Genomic DNA, 27,620 nt, shown 5'->3' with positions numbered 1-27,620 from the left:
GTTCCTTTTCAGCCATCTTGGCTCCCTCCAGGGTTTTATTTTTTACTTATTTATTGTTAAGACAGGGTCTTGCTCTAATGCCCAGGCTGAAGTGCAGTGGTGTGATCAGAGCTCACTGGAGCCTTGAACTGGACTCAAGCAATCATTCTGCCTCAGCCTCCTAAGTAGCTGGGACTGCAGGTGTGGAGGGTTTTATATAAGCAAATTATGTACCTAACTTACACTTCTGAAGGATACTCTGTATTGAGGGTCAAAAATGAGGGCAGGAAAACTGGTTTGAAGAACAGTGGAAATATTCATATGGGAGATGGCAGTGGCCAGATTAGGACTGTAATAGTGGCAGCAGAGAAAAGTGGAAGGATTGTAGATACATTTTAGAGAAATATTCCACAGAATTTATTCCTTGAGTGGTTTTAGGATTTAAGTAAAAAATGAAAATGAAGAATCACTCCTAGATTTTGGGCTTGGGAAACTAATAGGTAATGATCCAAAGTACTTAGATGGGGAAAGCTTGAGGAGGAGCACATTTCGCAATGGATGATGATATTAATAGCACTATTTGGGTCATGTTAAGTTTAAGATTTCTATAGGAAATTCAAATGCATATGATGGGAAGGTAGTGGGATATATGAGGATAGAGTCCAGCAAAGAGGTCTGGGCTAATGATTTAAACTTGGCAGTCATTAGCATACTGATGTTATTTCAAGTGATTGGATTAGATATTTTCACCTAAGGTAAAAATGTAACAATAGAAAAAAGGAGTCAAGGTCTGAGCCCAAGGTAATCTAAGATTTCCTTAGATGGCAATAAAAGAGGCTACAGCTCAGAAAGATAACCTTACGGAAGCATGTAGTGAAGGAAGTGAAGGAAGAAAAACAAGGTAAGTGTGGTTAGGAGTAATGTCAGCAAGATGGCAGAATAGGATGCTCCAGACTCTCCTTTCTCTCATGGAGACACTGATTCAACAATACATGGATTAATTTCCTCTATGATACATCCTGCACTCCAGATGAGCAAGAAATGTGCCACATCAAAGCCAGAAGGCAGATTTTTGGCATCCTCTCACCAGAGTCCCTCCTTCCAGCAGAGTCATGCAATTGGGAAGAAACTTTGAGCTCCCAGATTCTCCGTAGGGAGAGAAAGGAGACTAGACTGCATGTCCAACATTCTGACTTTTGGAGAAGGCTGCCTAAGGGACTGGCTTTTGTCTCACCTGTAGAAGAGAGCTAATGAGACCCAGAGTATTCTAAATGTCTGGTGGTCACTGAAAACAAAATTTTTGGGCAACTTGCTGCCCCTCCAGAGGGCCCGAGGTAAGCTGACAGAAGCCGACACAGTTCAGCAGCCTCTCCCTCAGGAAGGAAAGGGAAAAGTAAAGTATGCATCCAATTTCCTGCTTTTTGATGGGATACCCAAGGGGTTAGTTTCTGAATATCCTGGCTTTGTGGACTGATAGGACCTGGCATATTCTAGATGCCTGGGAAGCTCTGAGAATATAAAATAGCAGGTGGTGTGCTGCTTCTTCAGAGGACTCACAGTACAGCAGTCAGGCATCAGTCAGGCATCATTCATTAAAAGCTCCTGAAAAAATCTAATAAATCTTTCTAATTAGAAATCTATATGCACAGGCCTAGAGAAGACACATCACAGAAAGGATTTGAGAGTCTTCCAGAATCCCTAGTTGGGCTGATTGATGAATGCCTTTCCCTTTACAAATCCAGTTTGTAAAGATTATGAGAGGTGGATTTTTTTCAAGTGCATAAATACCAACACAAAGGTACAAGAAATATGAATAAATGAGAAAATAATCAAGTCAAAGGAATAAAATAAGTTTCTAGAAACCAACCTCAAAGAAACAGAGATATGTGAATTACCTGACAAAGAATTAAAAATAACCATCATAAAGATGTTCATTAGTTCAGGACAACAATATATACAAAAAATAAAAACTTCATCAAACAGAAAATATTTTAAAATAACAGAAATTTTGTAGCTGAAGAATGCAATAACTGAACTGAAAAAACCCACCAGAGATATTCAAGAGCAGACTTGATCAAGCAGAAAAATATTGCTAACTTGAGGATAGATCATTCGAAATTATCCAGTCAGAGGAACAAAAAGAAAAAAGAATAAAACAGAAGAAACCCTTAAGGATTTATGGAAAATAATTAAGCAGACCAATATACACATTATGAAATTTTAAACAGGAGAAATGAGAAACAAAGGGGGAAGAAAGCTTATTTAAAGGAATAATGGCCAAAACTTCCCAAATATGAGGAAGGAAATAGGCTTTCAGATTCAAGAAGCCCAAATCTGAGGAACTCAAATAAGTCAATACCAAGACAAATTATAATAAAATTGCCAAAATCAAAGACAAAGAAGGAATTTTTAAAATAACAAGAGAAAAGTGACTAGTCACATACAAGGAAAATTCCAGACTATAAGTAGATTTCTCAGCAGAAAACTTGTGAGACAGAAGGAAGTAGAATAATAACAACCAACCAAGAGCACAATATCTGACAAAACTGTCTTTTAAACATAAAGGAAAGGTAAAGCTTTTCCCAGACCAAAAAAAAAGCCTAGAAAGTTTATCACCATTAGACCTACCTTACAAGAAATGCTAAAGGGATTCCATTAAGTTGAAATGAAAACATGTTAAATAATAATGTAAAAGAGTAGGAAACTATGTAACTTAATGGTAAAGATAAATATAGAGATAAATACAGAATACTATAATACTATAATGATATGTAAATCATTTTCAATTCAGGCATAAGAGTTAAAAGACAAGAATGTTAAAAATAACTTATAGCTAGAAAAATATATTAAAGGATAGAAAATATGAAAAATATAACTTATGACATTGGTAACATGAAGTATGTGGAGGGAGAAGTAGGGGTTTTTGTATGTGATTTAAGTTATTTTTTAATTTAAATAATGTGTTATAAGATATTTCATGTAAAACTAATGGTAGCCACGAAGAAAAAATCTACAGAAGATACAAGAAAAGAAGAAAAAAAATCAAAGAGTATTACTACAAAAAAAACAACAAACCCAAATAAAGATAACAATGGTGAAAAAAGGTATGAAAAAGTTACAAGACAGTAAGAAAAAACATAACTAACAAGACAGCAGTAGTAAGTCTTTTCCTATACAATTTTTTAAAAATGTAATTAAATGGCAAGAACAACAATTCATAAGACGTATGTGCTGTCTACAAGACTTGCTTTAGACTCGAGAACATACATAGGCTGAAAGTGAATAGAAAAATATATTCCAGGCAAATGGTAACCAAAAGAGAATGGAATGGCCATATTTATATCAGACAAAATAGATTTTAAGTCAAATATTGCTGCAAGAGACAAAGAAGGGCATTATATGAATATATAATTGGATGAGTCAAGTCAACCAGGAAGATAAAGCAATTATAAATATATGCACACCCAATATCAGAACACCCAAATATATAAAGCAGTGACAGAACTGAAGGAACAGATAGGCAACATACAATAATAGGAAAAAATTTAATATCCCACATTTAATACTGGATTAATCATCCAGACAGAAAATCATGAAGGAATTGGACTTCAACTACAGTTTAGACAAAATGAACCTAACAAACATATACAGAACATTTCATTTAACAACAGCAGAATACACATTCTTCTCAAGCACACATGGAATGTTCTCCAAGGTTGATCACATGATAGGCCCCAAAACAAATCTTAACAAATTTAAGAGTATTGAAATTATACCAAGTATCTTCTTCAAGTATCTTCTTCAACCACAACTAGAAATCAATATCAGTAGGAAAGCTGGAAAACTCACAAATGTGTGGAAATTAAACAATGCATCCTTTAACAACCAATTGGTCAAACAAGAAATCAAAAGGGAATTTTAAAAAATTATCTTGAGACAAAAAAGATGAGATGAAAACATAACATTCCAAAACGTATGAAATGCAGCAAAAGCAGTACCGAGAGATTTACAGTAATAAATGCCTATATTAAAAAAGATAAAAACCTTAACCTAATTCTATACCTCAAGGAATTAGAAAAAGAATAGCAATCTAAGCCAAAATTTAGTAGAATTAAGGAAATCATAAAGATTAGAGCAGAAATAAATAAAATAGAGAATAGAAACAGCAATAGAAAAAATCAACAACCCTAGGAATTTTTTGAAAAGATAAACATAAGTGACATTTAGCTAAAGAAAGAAAGAAAGAGAGAAGACTCAAATAAACAAAATCAAAATTGAAAGAGAAGACATTACAACTAATTCCACATAAAGGATTATAAGATGCTACTATAAACAATTATATACCAAAAAAATGGGATAAACCAGAGGAAATGAATAAATTCTTAGAAACATACAACCTGTTGAGACTGAATCGTGAGGAAATAGAAAATGTGAACAACCCTATAATAGTAAGGAGATTGATTCAGTTGCTAAAATCTCTCAACAAAGAAAAGCCCAGAACCAGATGGTTTAAAGGTGAATTCTATTAGAATTAATGCCAATTCTTCCCACACTCTTCCAAAAAAACTGAAGAGAAGTGTACACTTCCAAATTCATTTTGTGAGATCAGCATTACACTGATACCAAAGGCAGACAAAGACACTACAAGGAGAGAACACTATAGACCAATATCCCTAATAAACATAAATAAATAAATCATCAATAAAATACTAGCAAACTCTGTTCAACAGCACATTAGAAGAATCATACACCATGATTAAGTGGGATTTATCCATTGGAGGCAAAGATGATTCAACATATAAAAATCAATTAATGTGATATACCATGTTAACAGAATGAAGGATAAAAATAACATGATCATATCAATAGATGCAGGAGAAGCATTTGATAAAATTCAACATCTTTTCATGATAAAAACGCTCAACAAATTAGATATAAAAGAAATATACCTTGACACAATAAAAGCCACATATGACAAGCCCATAGTCATACTCAATAGTGAAAGTTTAAGGCTTTCCCTCTAAGACCAGGAAGAAGGCAAGGATGGCCATTCTTACTGCTTGTATTTAACATAATACTATACACCCTAGTGAGAGCAGTTAGGTTAAAAAAAACAAAAAAGAAAGAAAAGGTATCTAAATAGAAAAGGAAGAAGCAAAATTATCTCTGTAGATAACATTTTATATGTAAAAAACTAGATTCCAATAAATAAATAAATTTGTTAGAATTAAGCAAATCTAGTACATTGCAGAATACAAAATCAACATTAAAAAATCAGTTGTGTTTTTATACACTAAAAATGAGCAGTCTGAAAAGAAAATTAAGAAAACAATCCCACTTACAATATTATCAAAAAGAACAAAATACTTTGGAATAAACTTAACAAAGGAGACAAAAGACTTCACTGAAAATTGCAAAACATTGCAGAAAGAAATTAAAGAACACGCAAACAAATGAAAAGTCATCATATGTTCATGGACTGGAAGACTTAATATTGCTCAAATGTTACCACTCCCCAAAGGAATCTATAGATTCAATGCAATCTTTACCAAAACCTGCTGGCCTTTCACAGAAAGAGAAAAAATAATCCTAAATTTATACAAAACCACATAGGACTCCAAAAACCCTCATAATTTTGAGAAAGAAAAACGAAGCTGGAGGCCTTACACCTTCTGATTTGAAAACATACTACAAAGCACAGTAATCAAAACAGTATAGTTCTGGCATAAAGACCAACATATAGACCAATAAAACAGAATAGAGACCAGACATAAAACCTCACATATACCATTAACTTATCTTTGACAAGATACTAAGAATACACAATGGGGAAAGGATAGTCTCTTTGACAAAGATGTTGGGAAACTAGATATCCACATGAGAAATAATGATTTTGGATCCTTATCTTACGACATATGTATGTAAATTAGTACAGCCTCTATGGGAAATAGTATGGCTATTTCTCAAAGAACTAAAAATAGAACTTCCATTTGATCCAGCAATCCCATACTGGTCATCTACCCAAATGAAAAGAATTCAATACATCAAAAAAACACCTGCACTCATATGTTTATCTCCGCACTATTCATAATAGCAAAGATATGGAATCAAACTTAGTGCCCAACAATAGATGATTGGATAAAGAAAATGTGGCATGTATACACAATAGAATACTATAATATTCAGCCACAAAAAATAATAAGGTCGCTTCTTTTGCAGCAACATGAATGGAAGTAGAGGTCACATTATCGTAAGTGAAACAAGCCAGACGCAGAAAGACAAATATTGCATGTTCTCACTCATAAGTGGATGCTAAAATACATGTACATACGAATGTAGCAAGTGGAATAATAGACAATGGATACTCAGAAGGGTGAGGGGATAAAAGGGGAGAGATGATGAGAAATTAATGGGTACAATGTATATTATTTGAGTGACAGATACCCTAAAAGCCTGACTTGACTATTATGCAATCTATGCACATTTATCCCCTAAACATATATATTATATGCACACACACACACACAAACACGCAACTTAAAAGTAAGACCTGAAACTGTAAAACTCCTGGAAGAAAATGTAGGGGGAAAGCTTTATGAAGTTGGGTTTGGCAATGAGTTTTTGGATATGAAATCAAAGCCACAGGCACCAAAAGCAAAAATAAACAAGTGGAACTACATCTAACTAAAAAGCCTCTCTGCAGGAAAAGAAATAATCAACAGAATGAAATAGGAGAAAATACTTGCAAATCATATATAAGATAAGGGGTTAATTTCCAAAAATATATAAGGAATTCCTACAACTCAATAGCAAAAACTAAATAACCCTATTAAAACTATACAAAGAACAAGTATAGACATTTCTCTAAAGAAGGCATGAAATAGCTAAGAGGTATGAAAGAGTGCTCAAAATCACTAATCACCAGGGAAATGAAAATCAAAATCACGGTGAGATATCACCTAATACCTGTTAGGATGGCTACTATCAAAAATATATAAAATAATGTGTTAGCAAGGATGTATAGAAATTGCAATTCTTGTACACTGCTGGTGGAAATGTAAAACTGTGCAGCCTCTATGGAGAACAGAATGGAATTACCTCGAAATTTTAAAGACAGAACTACCACATGATCCAACAGTCCCACTTTGGGGTATTTATCCAAAAGAATTGAAATTGAGATCTTGAATCGAGATCTCTATTCTCATTGCAATAAGCTTCAGTATCATTCACAATCAAAATGTATATCAATGGATGAATGGATTAATAAATATGGTATATACATACAAATGTACTATTATTCAGTCATAAAAAGAAGAAAATCCTGTCATATGCTACCACATGGGTAAACCTTGAAGACATTATGCGAACTGAAATAAACCAGTCACAAAAGGACAAATACTGCATGATTCCACTTAGATGAGGTATCTAATAGTCAAACTCACTGAAGCAGAGAGTGGAATGCTGGTTGCCAGAGACTGGGAAAGGGGGAAAAGGGAAGTTTCTATTCAACAGGTATCAAGTTTTAGTCATGCAAGATGAAAAAGTTCTAGAGGTCTGCTGTGCAATATTGTACTTACAGGTAGCAACACTGTATTGTATACTTAAAATTTTAAGATAGTAAATTTCATGTTATGGATGTCATAGTTTTTACCACAATAAAAAAAATAAGGTGTGCTAAGAAGCCAAAGGAAGAACATGTTTCATGAAGAGAGGTGTGGCGAACCACATAAATGTTGCTGAAATGTCAAATAAGATGATAGAGAATTAACCATTACCTTTGGCAAAATACAGATCATTGGCTACCTTGATAAGAACAATTTTAGGGAAGTGATGGGGAAATGAGATTAGTATGGACTAGGAAGAGAAACAGATATAACAACCTGAAGGTAGGGAAGATATTTTTACAAGAATAAGAGAAATAGTTTACTGATTGAGGGGCAGGTGTGGTAACAAATTTTTTTTGCAAGGGGCATTATTACATATATTTGTGTGCTGACTGGAATGATCCCATAGAGGTGGAGAAAACTGATGACACAGGAAAGAGAGAGTGGATAAATTCAAAAGTAAGCTTTGAACAGATTTGAGTGGATGGGATCCAGAACACAAGTGGAAAAACTTAGCTTACGTATGAGCAGGTCTAGGTCTTTCTCTTATTTAAAGGAAATCCAAAATATATAGAAATAGATACATTGTGGGTTCAATGGTGGGAAAGTGAGGAAGATCTTGTCTGTTTGCATCAAGTTTTTAAATATAAAATCAGAGGTGAAGTAATCAGTTTAGGTGAGGTGGGAAAGAGTAATTAATAGGATAAAATTATGTGTCTGTGTGTATGTGTATGTGTGCAGTGTGTGTGATTTAACCTTTTCTTGATGGGTCAGAGCACATCAATTAACTGTTAATGTGCTTTAATACAATGGAGCCCTTTCTTTAATATAAAATTAGATGTGATGTAATCAGTACAGATGAAGTAGGAAGAAGGTGTTGATTTGAGAATCAAGAAGAGGTATAAAATTCTCATCTTAGAGAACAAGAAATGAATTTACTAAGGAAGTGTAGTAAGTCTCTCTGCCTGTATTGAACACCCATTTAAAATTTATGGTCAGAAATTTCCAGTGAGTCCAGTCACCCAAACTGCCTAATTTCTCTCCAACAATGTTCATCCATTGAAGTTTTCTGGGATCTGAATAGTTAGAAAGTTGAGTTTAACTGAATTGGGCTTTTCCAGGTAAGTAGGACAGAAAAAGTGAGACAAGAACATTAAGATCATCTCCAAAGGTGTGAATTTTATGCTGGACCAAGAAATTTGGCTTTATCAGCAGAGAAATGAGGACAGGAAAGGGTGATGAAGACTAAACAAAACTTCACATTCTGCAGCCTTCTTCTCTAGCAGCATTCATGGCAGGAGCTTTACATCCCCTGACAACCTTTCTTTTCTTGAGAAAGGGCCAGGACAGGTCACATAGGTGTGTGTTTAGGGCTAACTTCCCTCTAAGGCAGCTATGGTTATCTTCCTCCTACTCTTCTTCCTCCTCTAAATGGCATCATGGGTGTATGGCCTGAGACATGCATTGAAGATAAGTCCTATCTGCCCACTAGGAATGCAAGTGCATCTTTCTCTCCACTAGCTAAAAAGCCATAGGGGAGTTCCAGGAAAGCATAGCAAGAAATTAAGATGACCATTTATCATAATCCACTTTGCCTCATGGAATAAAAATTTTTCAAGTGAATGAAGGAACCAAATTTTCATTTATAATGATAATTATGGATAAATGTGACTGCTTCATAAAAATTAACTCACAGAAATAATTCTTCTATGTAAAACATAACATTAGCTCGCGTTTAAGATAGAGTGTTGTAAGAGCTGTCCACTTCCAGGATCTGTAATGAAATATAGGAACATAACAAGAGTGCATCTAACAGATCCATGGGCCATCTGTTTCAGTACCTGACCTCCGGAGGTGACTAATCCTGGCTGCTTAGCAAGAATATTTAACCATCTCCTCCTGCCCCTCTGTTACTGACCTATCTTCCTGTCTTAATAGAGCATAATAAAAACATATGGTGCTGTAAAAAGCTTCTGGCAGCAAAATTCCACCTGAACCATGATTAAATTTTTCACTCACTTTTCCCTTCCTTCTGGAATATATGATACAGACAATTTTTTGGTCCCCACTCTCCTAAGATCGATTTGAACCCTATCCAAACCAGAAGACATGAGAGGAGTCTATAAACTTCTTGAGGACATTAATTTCAACGACTACGTCTAGGACGTCCTTGAGTGCTCATCATGGTGGCATGTTCTCTGGTTTCCAAAAACTAATATTTTTGTGCAAGAGGCATCCTCACAGGTGGTAATAGTTAAATTTTCCAGAAAACAGAGCTTTCCCCTTTAAGCAACAGGAATTAAAATGTGTGTGTGTGTGCACTTTGTGTGTGTGTGTGTGTGTGTGTGTGTGTGTGTGTGTGACTGATTTAACCTTTTCTTGATGGGTCAGAGCACATCAATTAGCTACTAATGTGCTTTCATACAATGGAGCCCTTAGGGATTACTTTAGGGATATGGGATTAATTGGCTCTGTTTACATCATCCCAGCCTGCTCAGTGGGAAAAATATAGACCCTAGCTGTGTTTCCACTCTAGACTTGTCTAAAGGAATGATTACATTGCACCCACTGGAAGTTTACTTATAGGAAAAATCAAGAAGATTCCTGAAAAAGAAGTTTTTTTAAGAGGAAGTCAATACAAACACATATGTGCAGATGCAGAGAGTGAGCTAACATTGAGCATAATGCAGAGTATAGGATAAAATTTGTCCCACATATTTTCCTCTGCCCAGCCACATAAAATCATACCTTAGTCCCTGAGCAATGAAGCAACAACAAAATAATCAATATCAACCAGGCAAAAAGATGCCTGGTTTTGGCAGTGCCAGCACTCAGGGCTTCAGCAGTGATGGCAGAGTCAGCAATAGGAGATGTTGGCATCAGCAGCTTCCACAATGGGTGACCAAGCTCTGGGAGCCTTTGACTCTCGTTAGACATTAACATGCTCAATGTTGGGCCTCTGCAGACACAGAATAAGCTCTGGAGGAGCTATTAGTAATAGTAGTGATATTTTGGGCATAAAACTATGGAAGCACAGTTTCTCTATATGTCAAAGGAGCAAAGGTGACAACTCTCCAAAGCTTTCCCAAAACAGGAAAGAAGGAAAATGGCAGATACCATGTTGTAGCCCAGAGGACTAGTTTATCAATCCAGCCCAAATGACTGGCTTATAGATCATACTTAAGAATCCATCCAGATTTTTAGAACTATTTGGAAGTTCGTTAAGGAGGTGTTTGGGAGGAGTTGAAGAACTGACAGCTGCTGTGACTCTGATCTTACTTTTGGACTAGTAAAGTGTAGAGAACACTATATTTTGTGTCGGTGTACCTCCATTTGTTAGTCTTCCCTCATAAATATTCCCTATTTTCATTACTGATTTATGGCACTCAACAGTTTTCATCTTCTTTATAATTTGCTCTTTCTATTCTCATTGGGTGGAGTTGGAATTAAATATGAGTAAATAAACTCTAAGTAAGGGTATAATAAATTTTTACATGAGTAAAGCTTATGGGCCTTAACGTGTGAACATTGTAGTATCCATTTAAGCAATTGGAGGGCTGTGTGTGCGTGTGTGTGCATGTGTGTGTGTGTGTGTGAAGTTTAACTATTTTAGAACAATTATAGTATCAAACAACTGACATTCAATCTAGTGGATTATAAACTGTTATATATGCTTGTACTCCATGTAAGCTATGCTTCACGTAAATGAGATGTGACTTGCAAATACAAACAAGATAGGTCATTTTCTATTGAAAACCAATTTACTGTTTACCTTTGATGTTGATGCTTTTGATGGCTTTCCGATGCTACATTTTGCATTATTTCATGATGCCACTTTTGCTCGATAACAATATTGCAAAGTTCTAGCTTATAAATATAATGAATCAACCTGCAACTTATAACAGAAGGAGCTGGTCCTGTGCACAACAAAGAATGACTCAAATGGACAAAGAACCAATATAGAGATGTTTCCTAAATTGGCATTAGAGATCACTAGCATTACCAGATGAGCTGATTTTAAGTGCTATCGATGGCCAATAAGAAGCAGCAGGACTTTAAGGAAATGAGGGGAAAGGTTTTACATTTATCACAGTGACCTAATGTGAACAGTTAAGTAGCAATTAAGTCACATTTATTGCTCAAGGTACATGATGACCTGTAATGTCAGTTATCAGAAATGTCCCTAACTTGGGCAATTAGCTTTGAGTCAAATATGGTGTTCTGGCTTTAAGCCTGATTATAAAATTGGAAACATGTATAGACTGCATGGTGCAATAGAAAGGGCCTAGTAAAAAATGTATATTTAAATTTGCCTCTGACATTTACATAAAAGCCCTCTTTAGAGATACACTAAAGCAGTTTTCTCAAACTTTAAATGTGTATATAAATCGTCTAGGGATTTTGTTAAAATGTAGATGTAATTAAATAGATCTGATGTGTGATGTGCAGAGTCTGAGATGCAGCATTTCTACCAAGCCCACATGTATGCTGATGATGTTGGTCCCTGAACCAACTCTGAGTCCCAAGGCCTTAGAAGATTATTGTTAGAATGTGGGAAAAGCACATGTGTGCATAGGAAGACACTTTGTGAATGGTAAAATAGGATATATAACACTTTACATTGAATAACAATAGTCGAGGATTCGATTCATCAAGAAAAGCCCTAGTAGAACAAATTATGTTTCAGATACTGTTCAATTTTTCCTTGTTCGCAAAACCAAAAACAAAACTGAGAATTAGAGAGGCAGAACAAGAGAGATATTCATCCTAAACAATGTTGTTGCTTTTTTACTGTCTTGAAAGATTCACTTCTGTATCACTATCCACTAATAAATGGGGTAGGAGGTGGGAACTGCTCTTGTTTTGTTCTTTAGAAGTTTGCACAATTAGACCCAGTCCCAGATACATCCTAGAGATTGACTCCTTCCAAGTAAAATAGAAATAGGAAATTACAAAGAGGAGGAAGATGGTTGGCTCCAGGAACACAGGCAGCAACAAAAAGGGATCACTGTTAGGGGAAGAAATTAAAAACTAGTAAGTCAGACACAAGAACAGAGACTCAGAGCTGTTTAAACACTTAGCTTCCCTTAGTGAACTTGTTGTTTTTCATTGGTGTTTGCATTTTCTAAAGGAAATGAACAAAATTCACACGCACAATCATTGATTTATAAAGCGTTTCTGTGTTCCTTATCTAAAAAGTACAATCAACAATTCCCTGTTGAAGAAAACATGGATTCTTTCTGAGTTTCCAGTCCCACAACATTGTGGCCAATATTTTATTATTTCATGGTCAGTTTGCTACACTATATGAAAAAGATTTTTATCACGTATTAGAGAATGCAAAGCAGACCCCTCCCATGGGCTAAACCCTTCCCAATCTTTTAGATTTTGGACAGAATGACTCTCTGTCACACATGCAGATTACCAGCACCTTATGTGTTCCCATGATGCATCTCTTTACAATAGTTCTGGAGCCACCATGATTACAGAGTTAGAACTCTGCTTCAGAGAAACTGAATTTTCATCAGTCTCACTTTTACCTAAATTTTATACTTTGTCTTCCTGCTTTCATCTCTGTTTATCCTCTCTCACCTGCTTATAGTGAAGGGCAGTATCATTCATAATCCAAAATGCCAGTATTCAACAAATATGCATGAATTAAAACTTAAGTTTAGTGCCATCAAAGAGAGAAGGAAATAATAAACAAGGCTGAAATTGGAGTAACTGTCAATGTGTTCTGGCTGTGTCATTTCTTTAAAAAATAAATTGAAAGTGAAATACTAATACCAATTACTAACTTAATTCCTCAGCCCAGTCAATATCATATCATGAAGCCATTTAAATGCCAAACAGCTATTGCGAGATTACTCTGAAACCATTCAAACTGCAGAGATTTGAGAAATATTTAAAGACACCGGAACTGTGCTCTGGTGGGGAATATCACACAGTTGCACATTGTTTTTTGCTGTAACTCTGGGCAATCTGGGTCAGCTGCCCCAGTTGGGTAGCCTTATAATTAGGCAGCTCTTTATTTTCCAGCCACTTTACCTAAGACAACCTGAAGCTTTGAGGATGACTGAGCAGCAGTTTCCCTCAACAGAAACACTTGTGTGGTGCACCAGGAGTGGTTTTAAATGATGGAGATAATTACTTAATTTGAGCTGTAGCAACTGGCCAAGTAAACATGTAGCAGCCAGGAAGCTATTAGCATGATTTTAAGGCAATTATTCCATTAGTGTTTAATAGTCTCCAATTAGTCTTCTCTGACTATCAAAGTTTGAATATCTTTTTTTCCTCCAAAAATTCTTAGTGCTGAGTAACGCAAAAAGGTGCCAAACCTGTTTTTAAACCTGGTTTTTTATATATGTGGATCTTCCAAACAAATTTACAGAAACATGCGAGTATTCAGGAGTATAGATTTGATGAAATATGTTGGTCTATTTTTTCTCACAAGTATTGGAGTGAGAAGGGGAAGCTTTACAGGAGATCCATTTGAGTATAATACCAACAGGAGCTGGGAAAACAATATAAATTCCCATGGAAGCCCAATGTCATCATCTTTGTCTGTACTCTAAGATCACCCAGATACCAAAATCTCTCACCTCAGGTTTTTATTTTGTCCCAGGGCAGGAAAGGAAAATTACTGTGTTCCACTAATGCTTAGTTCCTTGTTTCTTAACCCTGGTTAGTCACGGTTGCTGCTGAATCATCCAGATACAAATCACAAAGCCTTTCCCTCCAAAATTCATAGGGTATCTTCCCAAAGGTCCAAGTAAGGGGTCAGATCCCTGAACTGATAGGGATAAATAGTAAGTCATTTGTCTTCACTTAGCTTCAGTTTTTTCATCTGTGACATGGAGGTAATAGTGCCAGCACTCCCTGCTTCATGGGGTTTTAGAAGGATTTTGTGAGCTGGTGTACATAACAGGGCTTTGAAAAGTGAAATATTACAGAAATGTAAGGTAGACTCAAAAAGATATCATACCATCTCAGAACTAGATAAACAAACTTAGGCTTTTAATCCTGTAGCTCTAGAGAGTCACCTGCCAGAAGGTTTGCATCACAGTGATTGCCCTTCTTACCTTCTATGCATATAAAAACATTCAGGGGAAACCATGTGAAAGAAGCTGTCTAAAATCCAAATAAAAATGAAGGAAGAAAAGGAATGGGAATGCCTGTGGAAGTGAGAATGGAGTTATGCCAAAGTTGTGCTTTCTACTGTCTCCTTGAAAAGAGCAATCCCCAGGCTCGCCTAGGTAGCAGAGTAAGTGCTGCATGGAGAAGCTGGGGTTGGTTCTTTTCCTTGGAGATTCCTGGCCCGTAGCAAGCTATCTGTTGAAGAAGGACAAAAGGAGACAGCCCCTTCTGTGGATAGCACTTGTAGCGTAGCCTGTGCCTGCCATTGCTGCCAAACATCCACTTGACTAACAACCATTGATTTGAGGGACTGATCAATGGCAGCACTCTTGGTTGGAGCATCTAGTGATTTTCAAAATAACCCTTCTTTTTGTTTTTGTTTTTTTCTTTATTATGTTTTCCTCCAACAGCTGAGAGGGGGCGCTGGATGGGGCAGATCAAGAGGAGGTAGACCATAACGTTGAATTTAATAGCCCAGCTCAGCTCAGGGCCAGAAGTGGACTGTTCATGAGTAATTTGCCCTCCAGCCCAGCTCTGAAAAGATCAAGTGTGTGCTCCCCCAGCCCAACTGCATAGCCAAATTGACAATAAAGTATGGCCATGGCCGTGTCCCAGCTGTCATTGTTGTAAAGTGTCCTGAAACGACCCTCACTCCTGGATACCTGATCTAGGGGTTGTTAGGAGCTCCCACCCTAGAAACCTGCCCAGTCTCTGGTCCAAGTCGCACACATCAAGCTGAAGCTTCTTGATCCCTCAGGTCTCTTCCTCGCTTTGTCCACGCTTCTTTCCTTCTAGGCTGTCTGGACACATTCTCAGTCACCTTTTCCGTACTATTTGCCTATTAATCCCACCCCTCCGCTCAGGTCACGCAGGTTCCCCTGCCCAGCTTCTGTCCCGAGCAGCAAACATACGGTCCGCAAGGGTTTGCTTTTTTGACCTGGGCGAAGTGTGTTGCCAACACGCACTTGGACCAGACTCGAGACAGCGGCCACTCGGCCAGGCCCCCCGGGGTCCAAACCGATACGAAATGGTGCCCTCTGCCCGTCGCCCCCTTGGGCTCCTTTTCAAGGGCAGCTATCACGCCGCCTCTTGTCCCCGAACTTTCATCACTCTTCGGGAAGCGCTTTGTCTTTTTAAAGGGGATTGGGGACGAATATTAATGACTGTAGCGGAGAATCTATCAGATCCGCCCAATTCCATGCCAGGGATAGACTCAGGTCCTTGCACCGGAGGCGAGCCCCTGACACTAGCTCGCATTCGCCACACACGGTCACCCCACAGACCCAGAGATTTCTCCCACTTCCCCAAATCTGCAGGAGAAACCATAGGAGGGGGTCACGAGGCACCATCCTGGAGCCCAGCTTCTCCTCTGCCCCAGTCCTCCGCATACAACCTGCTTCAAAAGCCCAGGAGAAAAGCAGTCACCTTGACTCTAGCGCCTCGGTCCTTAGGGGTTTGGAAAACGCCAGGAAGCCCAAGGCTACCCGGCGCGCGCTCGCCTGGCCTGAGACCCACCCTGGAAGACGAGTTTCCCTCCCGCGGGCATCGTGGCAAGTTACCACTTAGTGGCAGATAAAGCAGGGCGGGGCAGGTGGAGCGAGCGCCGAGCGCCTAGCCGGCAGCCCCTGCGCGCCTACCTGGAATGGCTAAATTGGTGAGGGGGATGCTGTGCATGCTCTCCGGCAGAGTTGCCATCCAGTCGGCTAATTTCAGCTCGTTTTTCCCCTGAGACGAGGCCATCGTGCCAGTCGGCGTGCAGCGCGCTGGTCCCAGCACTCCTCGGGCAGGCTGGCAGGCTGCTGCCGCTAATCCAATGTTTGCTCCAGCCCCACTAGAGTTTACACTCCTCTCTGCGCCACACCCACAGGATGGCGCAGACACATGCTAATTTTAATAATTATTCAAAACACCCCGTGCTCCCTTAGTGCCTCCGCCAGACTCCGCTGGAGCTTTTGTTCCTGACGTCCGTGCTCAGCTCTCTCTGCTCTCCCCTCCCTCCCCAACTCCCTCCTCCCGTCTTATCCTTCCTAGGCGTCTCTGCCTTTCCTCGCCATTCTGCAGCTTTCCCTGGTTTCTTATTTTTCTTTTCTATTCATTTTTTTTCCAACTGCTTTGCCGATGGCTTGCTCGATCCTTTGCTGTGACTTTCTCGTCCTGTTTGTATGAAAGACAGTCTTGCACTTGAACCTGAAATCCTAGTAGACTTTGGGATGTTATTGCCTCCTGAGGAACAGACTTCTCATGCTGGCTTTCAGGGCTTTCCGTCCTTATCAAAGAGCTTTCCTTTTTGTAATCTACAACAGGTTATACCTTTCCTCAGCCAGAGACCACAACCCTATTTATTAAAAAATGATGATCTTTATTCACTCTTTTGCCTACTTTGTGAAATAGCTGGTAAGTATGAGTCAGTGAAGGGCATGGTAAATTCTAGGTGGTTCCTACTTAATCCTGGGTACCTTGCTCCAGACATTTCAAAGTCAAGAAATGCTCCCCCTTCTTTTCTCAGATCATGAGAAGTCTACATTATTTCTATGGAGAACACTGCCTCTGTCCTGTCAGTTTCATGGCACTCAGGGTAAGACTGAAGCCTTATGCTGGAAGAAAATCGCCACATCTCCCAGTGACATGCTCTAATTATTGCCAGTAGCATTTGGTGGAATGTATTTGGCACCATTCAAAGTGATCTATGTGACTGTCTGCATTTTCATTCCTTTGCAGACTGGAAAGATGTGCCTCTCTCAAGAGAAATCACTCACTGAGCCTCCAAAGAACTGTCTGGGTCCACCTGCTCTCAGATGAGTAAAAGGAGAGAGATGAAGTTTTACAAATGTAATGAGACCAGCAGTGGCCTGAATAGGAATTATAAGAGATGAACTGAAAGTGTGCTGGGCCTTTGCAACCCAGGAAATGGAGATGCAATAAACGGACTTCTGTTCTTTCATGCCAGGGTTGTGTAAATTTTTATTTTTCTATGGGAAATGCTATTAGATTGCGGAAATGACAATCAACATAGGAGACAAAGAGAGCCATGAAACATGGGAATAATTATTCAAGGTTAGTAAATCCATTTAATCCCTAATAGCATTAAAAAATAAGAAAAAACCTAGAGCCTACCTTATTTTCTACAATGATGCTAAGTCCTAAGAATATTCACCCCCAAATGGGGAGCACTATGGGAAAGATAGAGGAGAGGCAATGCCTTATTTTGGTTATCAAATTTTCCATGCCCCTTATAAAATAAATTCATACCTTCAAGAGGACATGGTACAGTTATCTTTAGTGATGAGGAAGAGATGTACTGAAATTTTTCCCCAAATAAATCTTAATATACATGCTAGTACAATAGAACCCACATATCCTTTTAATTAGGATGATAGTTTAGCTTACGATAGGACTCTTGGTCAAGAGATCTACAAACACCACCCTTCTGTAAGAAACCTACAAACACCACCTAATGCTGGTGGTCTCAGGGCATGATTGCAGGGCAATGAGGAAAATTCAAATCTAGTGGTCAGCTGCTGTGTCTCTGAGTAGTTTGGGCAAGTCCTCTAGTCTCTGCTAGCCCCACTTTTCTCCATTATAAAGTGGTAATAAGAACTCAGAGATTTATGGTGAAGCTTCCAGAAGAGAGTGCATACATGTTTAAGATAACAGGATATGTGTATTTACCACTCTTTGTCTTTTCTATACTTATGAAGTATTTTTTTCAAGAGCATGAAATAATTATTGAATCTGGGGTATATTTTTAATAAGACACATTTTAGAAACATGCCCTGTTAAAGTATATTGAGCTTATGTGGCCCTAAAAATTTACAAAGCATTTTTTACAAAATGAAACCACCTTAACTGGTGAGGAAAGTTCCCCTCTATAAAGAATCATACTATCTTTTGGCAAAACAAACAAACAATCCCTTCTCTGTTTCATCTGATTTGCATTTCAGAATTTTAAATGTCTTGGTTTAATATAAGTTATTATCATTTTCTACATGCAACCCATGAAAAAAGATAGGCCTGAAAGTTGATAGTTGTGAATTTCTTTCCCAGCCTTATAATCAATATTTTGGGCAATTATATGACCCAGTTTCTCCATCTTTCTATCACCAACCCTGCTACCGTTTACTAAAACACATTGGGACAATCATGTAATTTCTCTGGGCTTTAATTTTGTCACTGGATTAATCAAGGTTCTCCAGAGAAACAGAACCAGTAGTATATATATAGAGAGAAAGAGATTTATTTTAGAGAAATTGTCTCATATGATTGTGAGAGCTGGCAAGTTCAATATATGTAGGGCAAACTGGAAGCCTGGAACATGAGATAAGAATTGTTCTTGCAGTCTTGAGTTCAAAATCTGCAGAGCAGGCCAGCAGGCCAGGAACTCAGGAAGGACTTCTATGCTGCAGTTTTGAGGCAGAATTGCTGCTGCTTCAGATAGCTTTAGTCTTTGTTCTTAAGGCCTTCAACTGATTTAATGAGGCCTACCCACATTATAACAGGTAATGCACTTTACTCAAAGTTAAATGATTATAAGTGTTAATCACATTGACAAACATCTTCACAGCAACATCTACACTAGTGTTTGACCAAGCAATTGGGCATCACAGCCTAGCCAAGTTGACATATAAAATAAACCATCACACCCACTTGCAAATTAACTAGAAGTTACTGCCAAACTCTATGGCCCCCTTTGACTCTATTATTCTATAATTTTTTTTATGATTCTTTCTTATTTATATAGCTGCTCAAAATAGCAAAAGGAGGCATGTAATATTTACTTTCTTTTTTTTTTTTTTTTCCAGGCTGGAGAGCAGTGGTGCGATCTTGACTCACTGCAAGCTCCGCCTCCTAGGTTCACGCCATTCTCCTGCCTCAGCCTCCTGAGTAGCTGGGACTACAGGTGCCCGCCAACACGCCCGGCTAATTTTTTTGTATTTTTAGTAGAGACTAGGTTTCACCGTGTTAGCCAGAATGGTCTCGATCTCCTGACCTCGTGATCTGCCCGCCTTGGCCTCCCAAAGTGCTGGAATTATAGGCGTGAGCCACCGCGCCCGGCCTACTTTCAATTTTTAATTCATGCAGACAGCTCAAGATATAGACCAACATTTTTTTCCCCACAAAACAGATGAGAAAATACCAATGGTTTTTAGTTATGGCATTAATAGTAGCCTGCCTATGAAAATCAAATGCTTTTAGGCATAAATGAAAAGAGAAAAGTGACTAATTGCAGTGGCTTCGTGCTACCACCAAAAGTTGTTTGTGTAATGCTCTGCTGTCCATCAAATTCATATAACACACAAAGTTGATGAACAAGGATACTCATCTGGAGCATTTTCTTCCTTCATATCCTCTTCCACCCATAAAAATACATAACTCTTTGCTATGTATTTTCTTCCATTAGTTCATAATCTTTCTTAATCATTGGAGATACATATTGTATTTTTGTAACTGAATTGATTTTGAATTATGTTCTGAAAAGCACGGGTTTTTATAGATCAGAAAACTTTAGAACACATTTTTGTCAAATAATATTTTAAAAGACGAACTTTTTCTAAAACAATTCTGCCAAATTATTTTTTTAAACACTGTTCTAAAACCAACACTTACAGAGTCAGACTTAAAACATGTCCAAAAGGGCATTAAAGAACCTTTGTGAAATTAACTATTAATAATAAAATTTTTTTTACCATTCTCTACAACTCTTATGTAGGTATTCCACCCAAAGAATTTTTCTGTGTTTTAAGGACAAAAATACTTTTGTACTTAAATTCAGAGTAGAAAAAAAGTGATGACCCTCTCTTTCCACCACCAGTTTAGCCCTGCAGAGTTGTCTGTCTTATCCCTCTTGTCCTCCCCTAGTCTACCTTTTATATGTCAGCCCTAAACAAGCTAATTTACACTCACTGAATGTAATCTATTGGCTGGAATCACGAGCTATGGAATGCGGTGATTCAAATCCAGGTCTCCCCAGTCAATTACTGTGTGTTTCTTGGTATCTTTTTCTGAAGGATAAAGAATGATTATTTTCTCCTGGAGGTGGGGAAATGGAAGATGCTATGAAGCTTAATAAAGTAAGGAATTTAAAGTTTATTGAACAGACTGGAAGATTAAAAATTATACTTTTATGCTTCTTGCTCCCACCATGACTTTGCTCATGCACGTGAAATAAATGTACTTCATGCTTTCATCTATCAAAATTCTTTCCATTCTAACCAACTCCTCTTTTCAATTTCCGTTACTATCCATAAGTAGAAGTAATCTTTCTTATCTCTGTACACCCATTGCGGTTTGTTTATAGTATTGTGTCTCTGATTCCCTAGCTAGTCTTAAAGCATTATGTAGGCAGGGATGGTGTCACTTGACACTCTCTAATGTCTTTCACAGAGCCCAAGACATAATAAGGGCTCATTCTAATCATTCATTTTACTCACCTATTTCATAAATATTTATTGAGTGTCTATAATGTGTTCTGTCTCAGACAGAAAAAATAGAGCAGCAAGTCCCTGAACTCTTTGAGTTGATGCTCCAGGCAGAAAGTGGCAAATGATAGCTTTATGGCTCAATACATAAATGACTTGGCTCTATCTCTTATCTCAATGGCAAAACCCAAATTTTGCATCCCTATTTTTAGCACTTGGGTAAGTAGCAAAGCACCGAAGACTTACACCTTAGTTTTGAAAATACATTTTGAAATAAAAATTGGTTTAGAATTGTTTTGTCTCTCTACATTCTTTCCCTTAATCTTTCCCATCTCTATTGCTATCTTCCCTGATACAATAGGGAAGAAATCTGAAAATAACATGATAAACTCATCTAGATCTCCAGGGGTCATTACTACAAAATGTTTGATTTCTCAGAGCTTGGGGATTGGTGGAGGTGGGAGTAGCCTGGGAAGGGAGAGGGAAACTGTTTTAAATTCTTGTGCAGAGTAAAAAAAATCCTGGAACTATTCTACCCATCACTGCCAAAAGCTTAGGACCATTGTACACCAATACTTGTAGAAGCATTATTCACAATTCCCAAAAGGTGGAAACAATACAAATGTTCATTGACAGATGAATGGATAAACGAAATGTCATATATACATACAATGGGATATCATTCAGCCTTAAAAAGAAATGAAATTCTAACACCTGCCACAACATGGATAAAACTTGAAGACATTATGCTATGTGAAATAAGCCAGACACAAAAGGACAAATATCTTACAATTCCACTTCTATGAGATACCCAAAATAATCAAGTTCATAAAGGCAGAAAGTAGAATAGCAGTTATCAGGGTCTGGGGCAGGGAGAAACAAGGACTTTTTGTTTAACAGGTACAGAGTTTCAGTTTGGGATCCTGAAAAGTTTCTGGAGATAGATAGTGGTGGTTGCACAACAATGTGAATGTTCTTAATGCCACTGGACTGTACCCAAAATGGTTAAGATGGTCAATTGTATATGATGTGTACTTCACTAAAATAAAAAAAATGACCAGTGACTCTGTTGGGCAAATTTACCCTATTTATTTTATCAGTTATAAAGTAGCCATTGTAACCACTTAGTTTTAATAATAGTTTATTCTCCACCTGATGACTACCAAGAGCGCATCTCAAGTTGAACAAATTGAACCTATCACTTGTTGCGCTGAGTGAGAATGTGCATCATGGGAACCTGGGACACCTTAGAAAGAGGATGTTAGAAAGAACTTAAAATATTTGAGCTTGCCTTAGGTGATTTGGAAGAGAGTTTAAGAAAGTAGAGCTTCATTCTGATTTAGATGGTGTCAAAAAGTAAGGAGAAGGTAATTCTACAATTAGGTATCATGATAAACCTTACCTAGAATGAAGAAACACTACTAAGGCTAAATCTGTAATTGGTAAAGAAATAGGAGTCATTCATTAGAATAGAATAGTGGGTCATTTTTGTGGTGTAAGACAGTATTAATATTTTATTTTCAGGCATGATTACAAAGACTTCATGTTCTTTTCTTTTCTTGATTCACCAAGGTCACAGAGTGGACCTGTATGATGCTAATGATCCAGAGCATGTTTTTGTTCAACAGGTGGACACCAAGGCCTAGCTGATAGTACCAGGAGAGCTCCTAGATGCCAGGGACTATTTTGCACTTTCTCATAAATAAATAGAATTACACAGTCCGGTCTAATTTACCTGGGGTTCCAAGAGTCCTAGTCTAGTGGACCTTTGTCAACGATAGACACTACTGGCAACTTTGACATGTACTTCCCATCAATGACATTTTAACTTACATTTTACAGCAAAAGCAAATTGATGCAACAAAGTAAATTATATTCCTGTGTGTGCAAGCTGATTGTTGTTCTTCCACAAGTATGCCCTGCAAGACTTTTTGTATATTTCTGTCATTCTCAAATAGTCTCTCAGCTACACAGAAGCAAAGACAATCCCTGCTGCAGGGTTACTCATTCAATTTGCATTTCTTTCCAGCCTCTTCTTGCAAACCCCAAAGGCAATCATCTATATCTAGGGCTGTCTGACAGACACAGGTAATGCTGTGGGACACTCTAACACCTTGGAGAAAGAGATTCTGAGAAGAAAAGTTAGATAATGAGCTCTACATCTAGCTCTAGTCCTAGAACTGCAGTTCAGCCTCTGGAAGAGTGTGTCAGAAATATGGACATGGTGTGAGAGGCAGGACAGATGTCTTGCTGTTCAGAGAACTCAGAGCAATCTCAGCACTTGGAAAAAGAATAATTAGAGACTGATTTTTTTTTTAATTATTGATTTTTTCTGGCTGTCAGTTTAGCAACATTTAAGACTACAGCTTTGCCTAATAAAGGTTTACTCTAAAGAACAGTCACCTCCATTCAGTACTAAACCCTTCTTTACAACTTTATGTAACTGCTAACCCATAAGTATGATTTTTTCTTTTTTGTTTTCATCTTATAAAGAATTTAAAAATTGGAGTTATTTCTTTTCATACTTGAGCTCAATGGCTCAAATGTAACCAAGCATTAAGGAAATGTTACCATATCCCATTAAATTGAAGAGGTTAATTCCACATAATTTATAGCGCCTTGATTTTATTAATCAACACTGTAATATTTGGGCATATCACTTCTATCAAAGAGATTTTAAGGATGAGAGCAACATAGGGGAAAATAAAGCAGAATGCATTTTTTTCTTCATCGCATGAAAAAAAGTTGTATTTAAAAAGTTACTTATATTTTCAAAAACATAAGAAAAAATATAAAATGCCCAGGTCCTGCTTTTTTTTATTTTTATTTTTTGGAAACACAGAAATTTGAGGGATTTTACATCAAATCATAAGCTACAGAAACTGAGTAGCTGTCCACAACTTTAGTGCTGAATACAAACAGATTCATAATTTGCTCTTGGCATGTGTTTATCCTGGCTTGTATTGTAAGCCTTTAACTACATCAGTATGGTGATAAATACCAAACTTTTTTGTGGTTCACAACCAAATCTTCCTTTTGGCCCTGTCTTTGAAAACATTTTGTGATGAAAAAGTTCAAACAAAAAAGTAGAAAATACAGTTAATAAAACCTCCACATCTCCGTCACTGGTCTCAGTAATTATCAGCTTATGGGCAATTTTAATTATTTCACATACTTCCCTTCCAAGCTGGATTATTTTGAAGTAAAGTCCATATATGATAACACAATTTCATCCATATTGCAATACATTAAATTAATAACTATTGTATTTAGACAAAGTCGATTCAGATGTAAAAATCACCAATGATTGGCTGAATTAACTGATTAAATTTTTCTGACTTAACAGATTAGTCACCTGGATACAATATAAATGTGAAGCTTTAAGCTTTAAGTTCTCTCCTTTTTTTTTTTTTTTCTTTTTTTGTCGCCCAGGAGACAAAAAAAAATCTGTTGCCCATTGCAACCTCTGCCTCCTGGAAGACGGGGTTTCACCATGTCGGCCAGGCTAGTCCCAAACTCCTGACCTCAGGTGATGCACCCACCTCGGCCTCCCAAAGTGCTGGGATTACAGGCGTGAGCCACTGTGCCTGGCCAGTCCTCTCTTTTTATTAACCTAATCGTATGTAGATAAATGCATAGAACTTGCATCGTAGGGAAATTATGAAAAGTGAAATTAAAGCTTCATGAACATAGATCATCCTAAATTCAAACTAACCACAAACTCCGGTTGTGTAATCACTATGGACATACATCGTTAAAAAGATAATTAGTTTCCCTGTATCCATGTATGTCATCACTGCAATTACAGTGTAGTGTAATCATTGCCTTTATTGCAAATAATGTAAAGCCTTTTATATTAAAATGATTGAAGTTTGTGTATTTTTATCACAATGTTGGTCCCTTTTTTTAAAAAAATAGCAAAATAAAATACATCCATCTCTAATAAACAAATGGATCTAGTCCTCATCTTGTTCACTATACTATATATCTTTTACATATGGGTAATAATATAACTTTACTTAATTACTGTATTTAGCTTGAAAATAGCATTTGACAAAATATTTAAAAAGTTTGTAGATTTCCTTATAAATATATAAAGACATTTTTACTGTTATAGAGAAATGGCATATTTCTAAGAAATAGGAATACATTATCTAATAATTATATAATAACAACATTTCAACTGAGTGCTAAAATGCTATATTTGGAATCAAAGTATCTTTGAAAGGTTATATAAAGAGCTTGTTAATAAACTTGCCTTTACACACACTGCAGAAAGTGTTATAAAATTCATACTACATTAAATAAGAACAAATTATGAATACAAAATGGCTTAGGAGCAGCTTCCTCGGCTTCAGCAAAGACAATTGTGCGCCCAGATAAGGTGAAGGCCAAAATTTATTTTAAATCATATAACAGCTGACAGAAAGGTCCAAAAGGAGACCTGCAAATAGCACAATGCCTTATTTCCCTGGCTGAATGATTCTAATTTATAAAGCATAGTAGAAGAGAATAGGACAGATGAAAAAATGTAACTCAAGAAGAAATCCCTGCATATACATCATGGTGGGATGAGGAAGTTATAGAGATACCTTCATAAAATTAGTAAGCATTCACCCTCCAAATTAATGAGTTTAGTAGAAAGCCCACATAGGGCACTGAAAAATGGCATACTTCTCAAAGTGAATAATGCTGGTTTGCAGACACAAAGGGTCATAAGACTAATCTTGATTTTGCATGGGAATTTGAAAATACAATACTCAAATTTATGGTTAGGTAATGTGGCCACCTGCAGGCTGTTAAGCAACAGAGGAAGAATATCCCGTTCTTATGGTTAAGAATGGGAAGTGATTTTCTCTTTAAAACAATTTATAGGCCGGGTGCGGTGGCTCATGCCTGTGATCCCAGCCCTTTGGGAGGCCGAGGTGGGTGGATCATCTGAAGTCAGGAGTTCAAGACCAGCCTGAGATAGTGAAACTCCATCTCTACGAAAAACCCAAAAGTTAGCCAGGTGTGGTCACACGCACTTGTAATTCCTGCTACTTGGGAGGCTGAGGCAGAAAAATCGCTTGAACCCAGGAGGCAGTGGCTGCAGTGAGCCGTGATTGCGCCACTGTACTCCAGCCGGGGTGACAGAGTGAGACTCTGCTTCAAAAGAAAAAAAATTATAGCAAAAAAATTACAACACAGCATTATCATATACTTTGTGTAATTATAAAACTTAAATTCTTCACACATGACAATTGTGGATATAATTTTCAACAAAGATACTACTTATTATACCTCATTAACTTTGATTACTGATATTGAAAAAGAATAGATTTACTATTATTGCTTTTCATCTTATTCTTGCCTTCTTTAACAAGCATTGAAAAATCTGAGATGTGGCTTTTGGCTAAGAGACATAGGGTTAGGTAAATTCGGCATTAGAAAAAGAGTGGGCCTGAGTTGACTGCAGTTCATTACAATGGCTATAAAGGGGATTGGGAGACCTGCGCCTAGTCAAAAACCATTGTGAAATAAAATATATTAAATAGCTGTTGGAAATAATCATAAGTCAATGTGAAGGAAGTGCATTTCAGTATGTAATATGTTTAATGAAGTGCTTTGGTAGTAGGACATAAGTTAATAATCATGGGAGAAATTAAAATATAAACAGTTTTTAAATTATGTGGACAGATTTCATTTAAAGCAAATATTGGCAGGTCAACTAATGAGTAGTGTAATGCAATGGTTTCAGAACAAGAACCAATCATTTCAAGTGTCTGTCACTGGTAAGTATTAACTATTTTAATGTTAGCATATAGATTAGCCTGTATAATCTGTGCTGGAAGCAATGGACTGGAGAAGGAAGTCAAGGAGAGGAAAGAATAATTAGAGGGAAATTGTGATAAAGGGTGAAATGGAATGACTATGAAATTAATCATGAACATGTTTGACCGTTCTTTACAACAAAAAGTAAAATAGAAATTTGTAAATTATTTAGCTAATATAACTATTGCAGAAAATTTCACTGACTAATTTAAATCAAGATACCAAATTTCACTCTAAAGACTCTTATTTGATAACACTAATTAGTTTGTCTCTCATCCCTTAACTTTCTGTTGCATGGATACTCCCTACAGCTAACTTCTAAGAAAACACCAAGATTAAAATGGGGGTAATTCATTCAATTATTTAGATATTTTGCTTACATAAGTAAAGCCTGAGGTTTTCTTCTTCTTCATTTAGATATTTTGGCAGTAAATATCATTTTAATAGAGATCAATCCGAGGTAGTAATTTTTGTTTTGTCAGGGACATATGGCAGCCCAAAAGAGGGTGAAAAATAACATATTAAAAATAAACTTGAATATTTTTAAAATAGTATTAAAATATATCTTCATCTGACATAATAACTGAAATAGAAATTAATCAGACATACTCAGTGACACATACTTGCTGCCATTTGAAAAAATAACTACAGGATGGAAGCCAGGCCAACA

General features: G+C 37.1%; 1 protein-coding gene across 1 annotated transcript in view; it reads right to left on the bottom strand.

Annotated features, from left to right (window-relative positions):
* PLCXD3 (phosphatidylinositol specific phospholipase C X domain containing 3) overlaps positions 1-16,712 on the bottom strand; it is a 212,157-nt gene extending 195,445 nt beyond the window's left edge. The window contains exon 1 of the mRNA XM_004058906.5: positions 16,358-16,712. Within this exon, the coding sequence (XP_004058954.1) occupies positions 16,358-16,460 (103 nt within the window). The 5' untranslated portion in view covers positions 16,461-16,712. The remainder of the gene's footprint in view (positions 1-16,357) is intronic.
* Positions 16,713-27,620: the final 10,908 nt, after the last annotated feature.

The sequence above is a fragment of the Gorilla gorilla genome, chromosome 19 (assembly GCF_029281585.2).
Source record: "Gorilla gorilla gorilla isolate KB3781 chromosome 19, NHGRI_mGorGor1-v2.1_pri, whole genome shotgun sequence".
NCBI lineage: Eukaryota > Metazoa > Chordata > Mammalia > Primates > Hominidae > Gorilla > Gorilla gorilla.
Note: the sequence above shows the minus strand (reverse complement) of the source record. Positions and strands in the feature narration are given on the sequence as shown.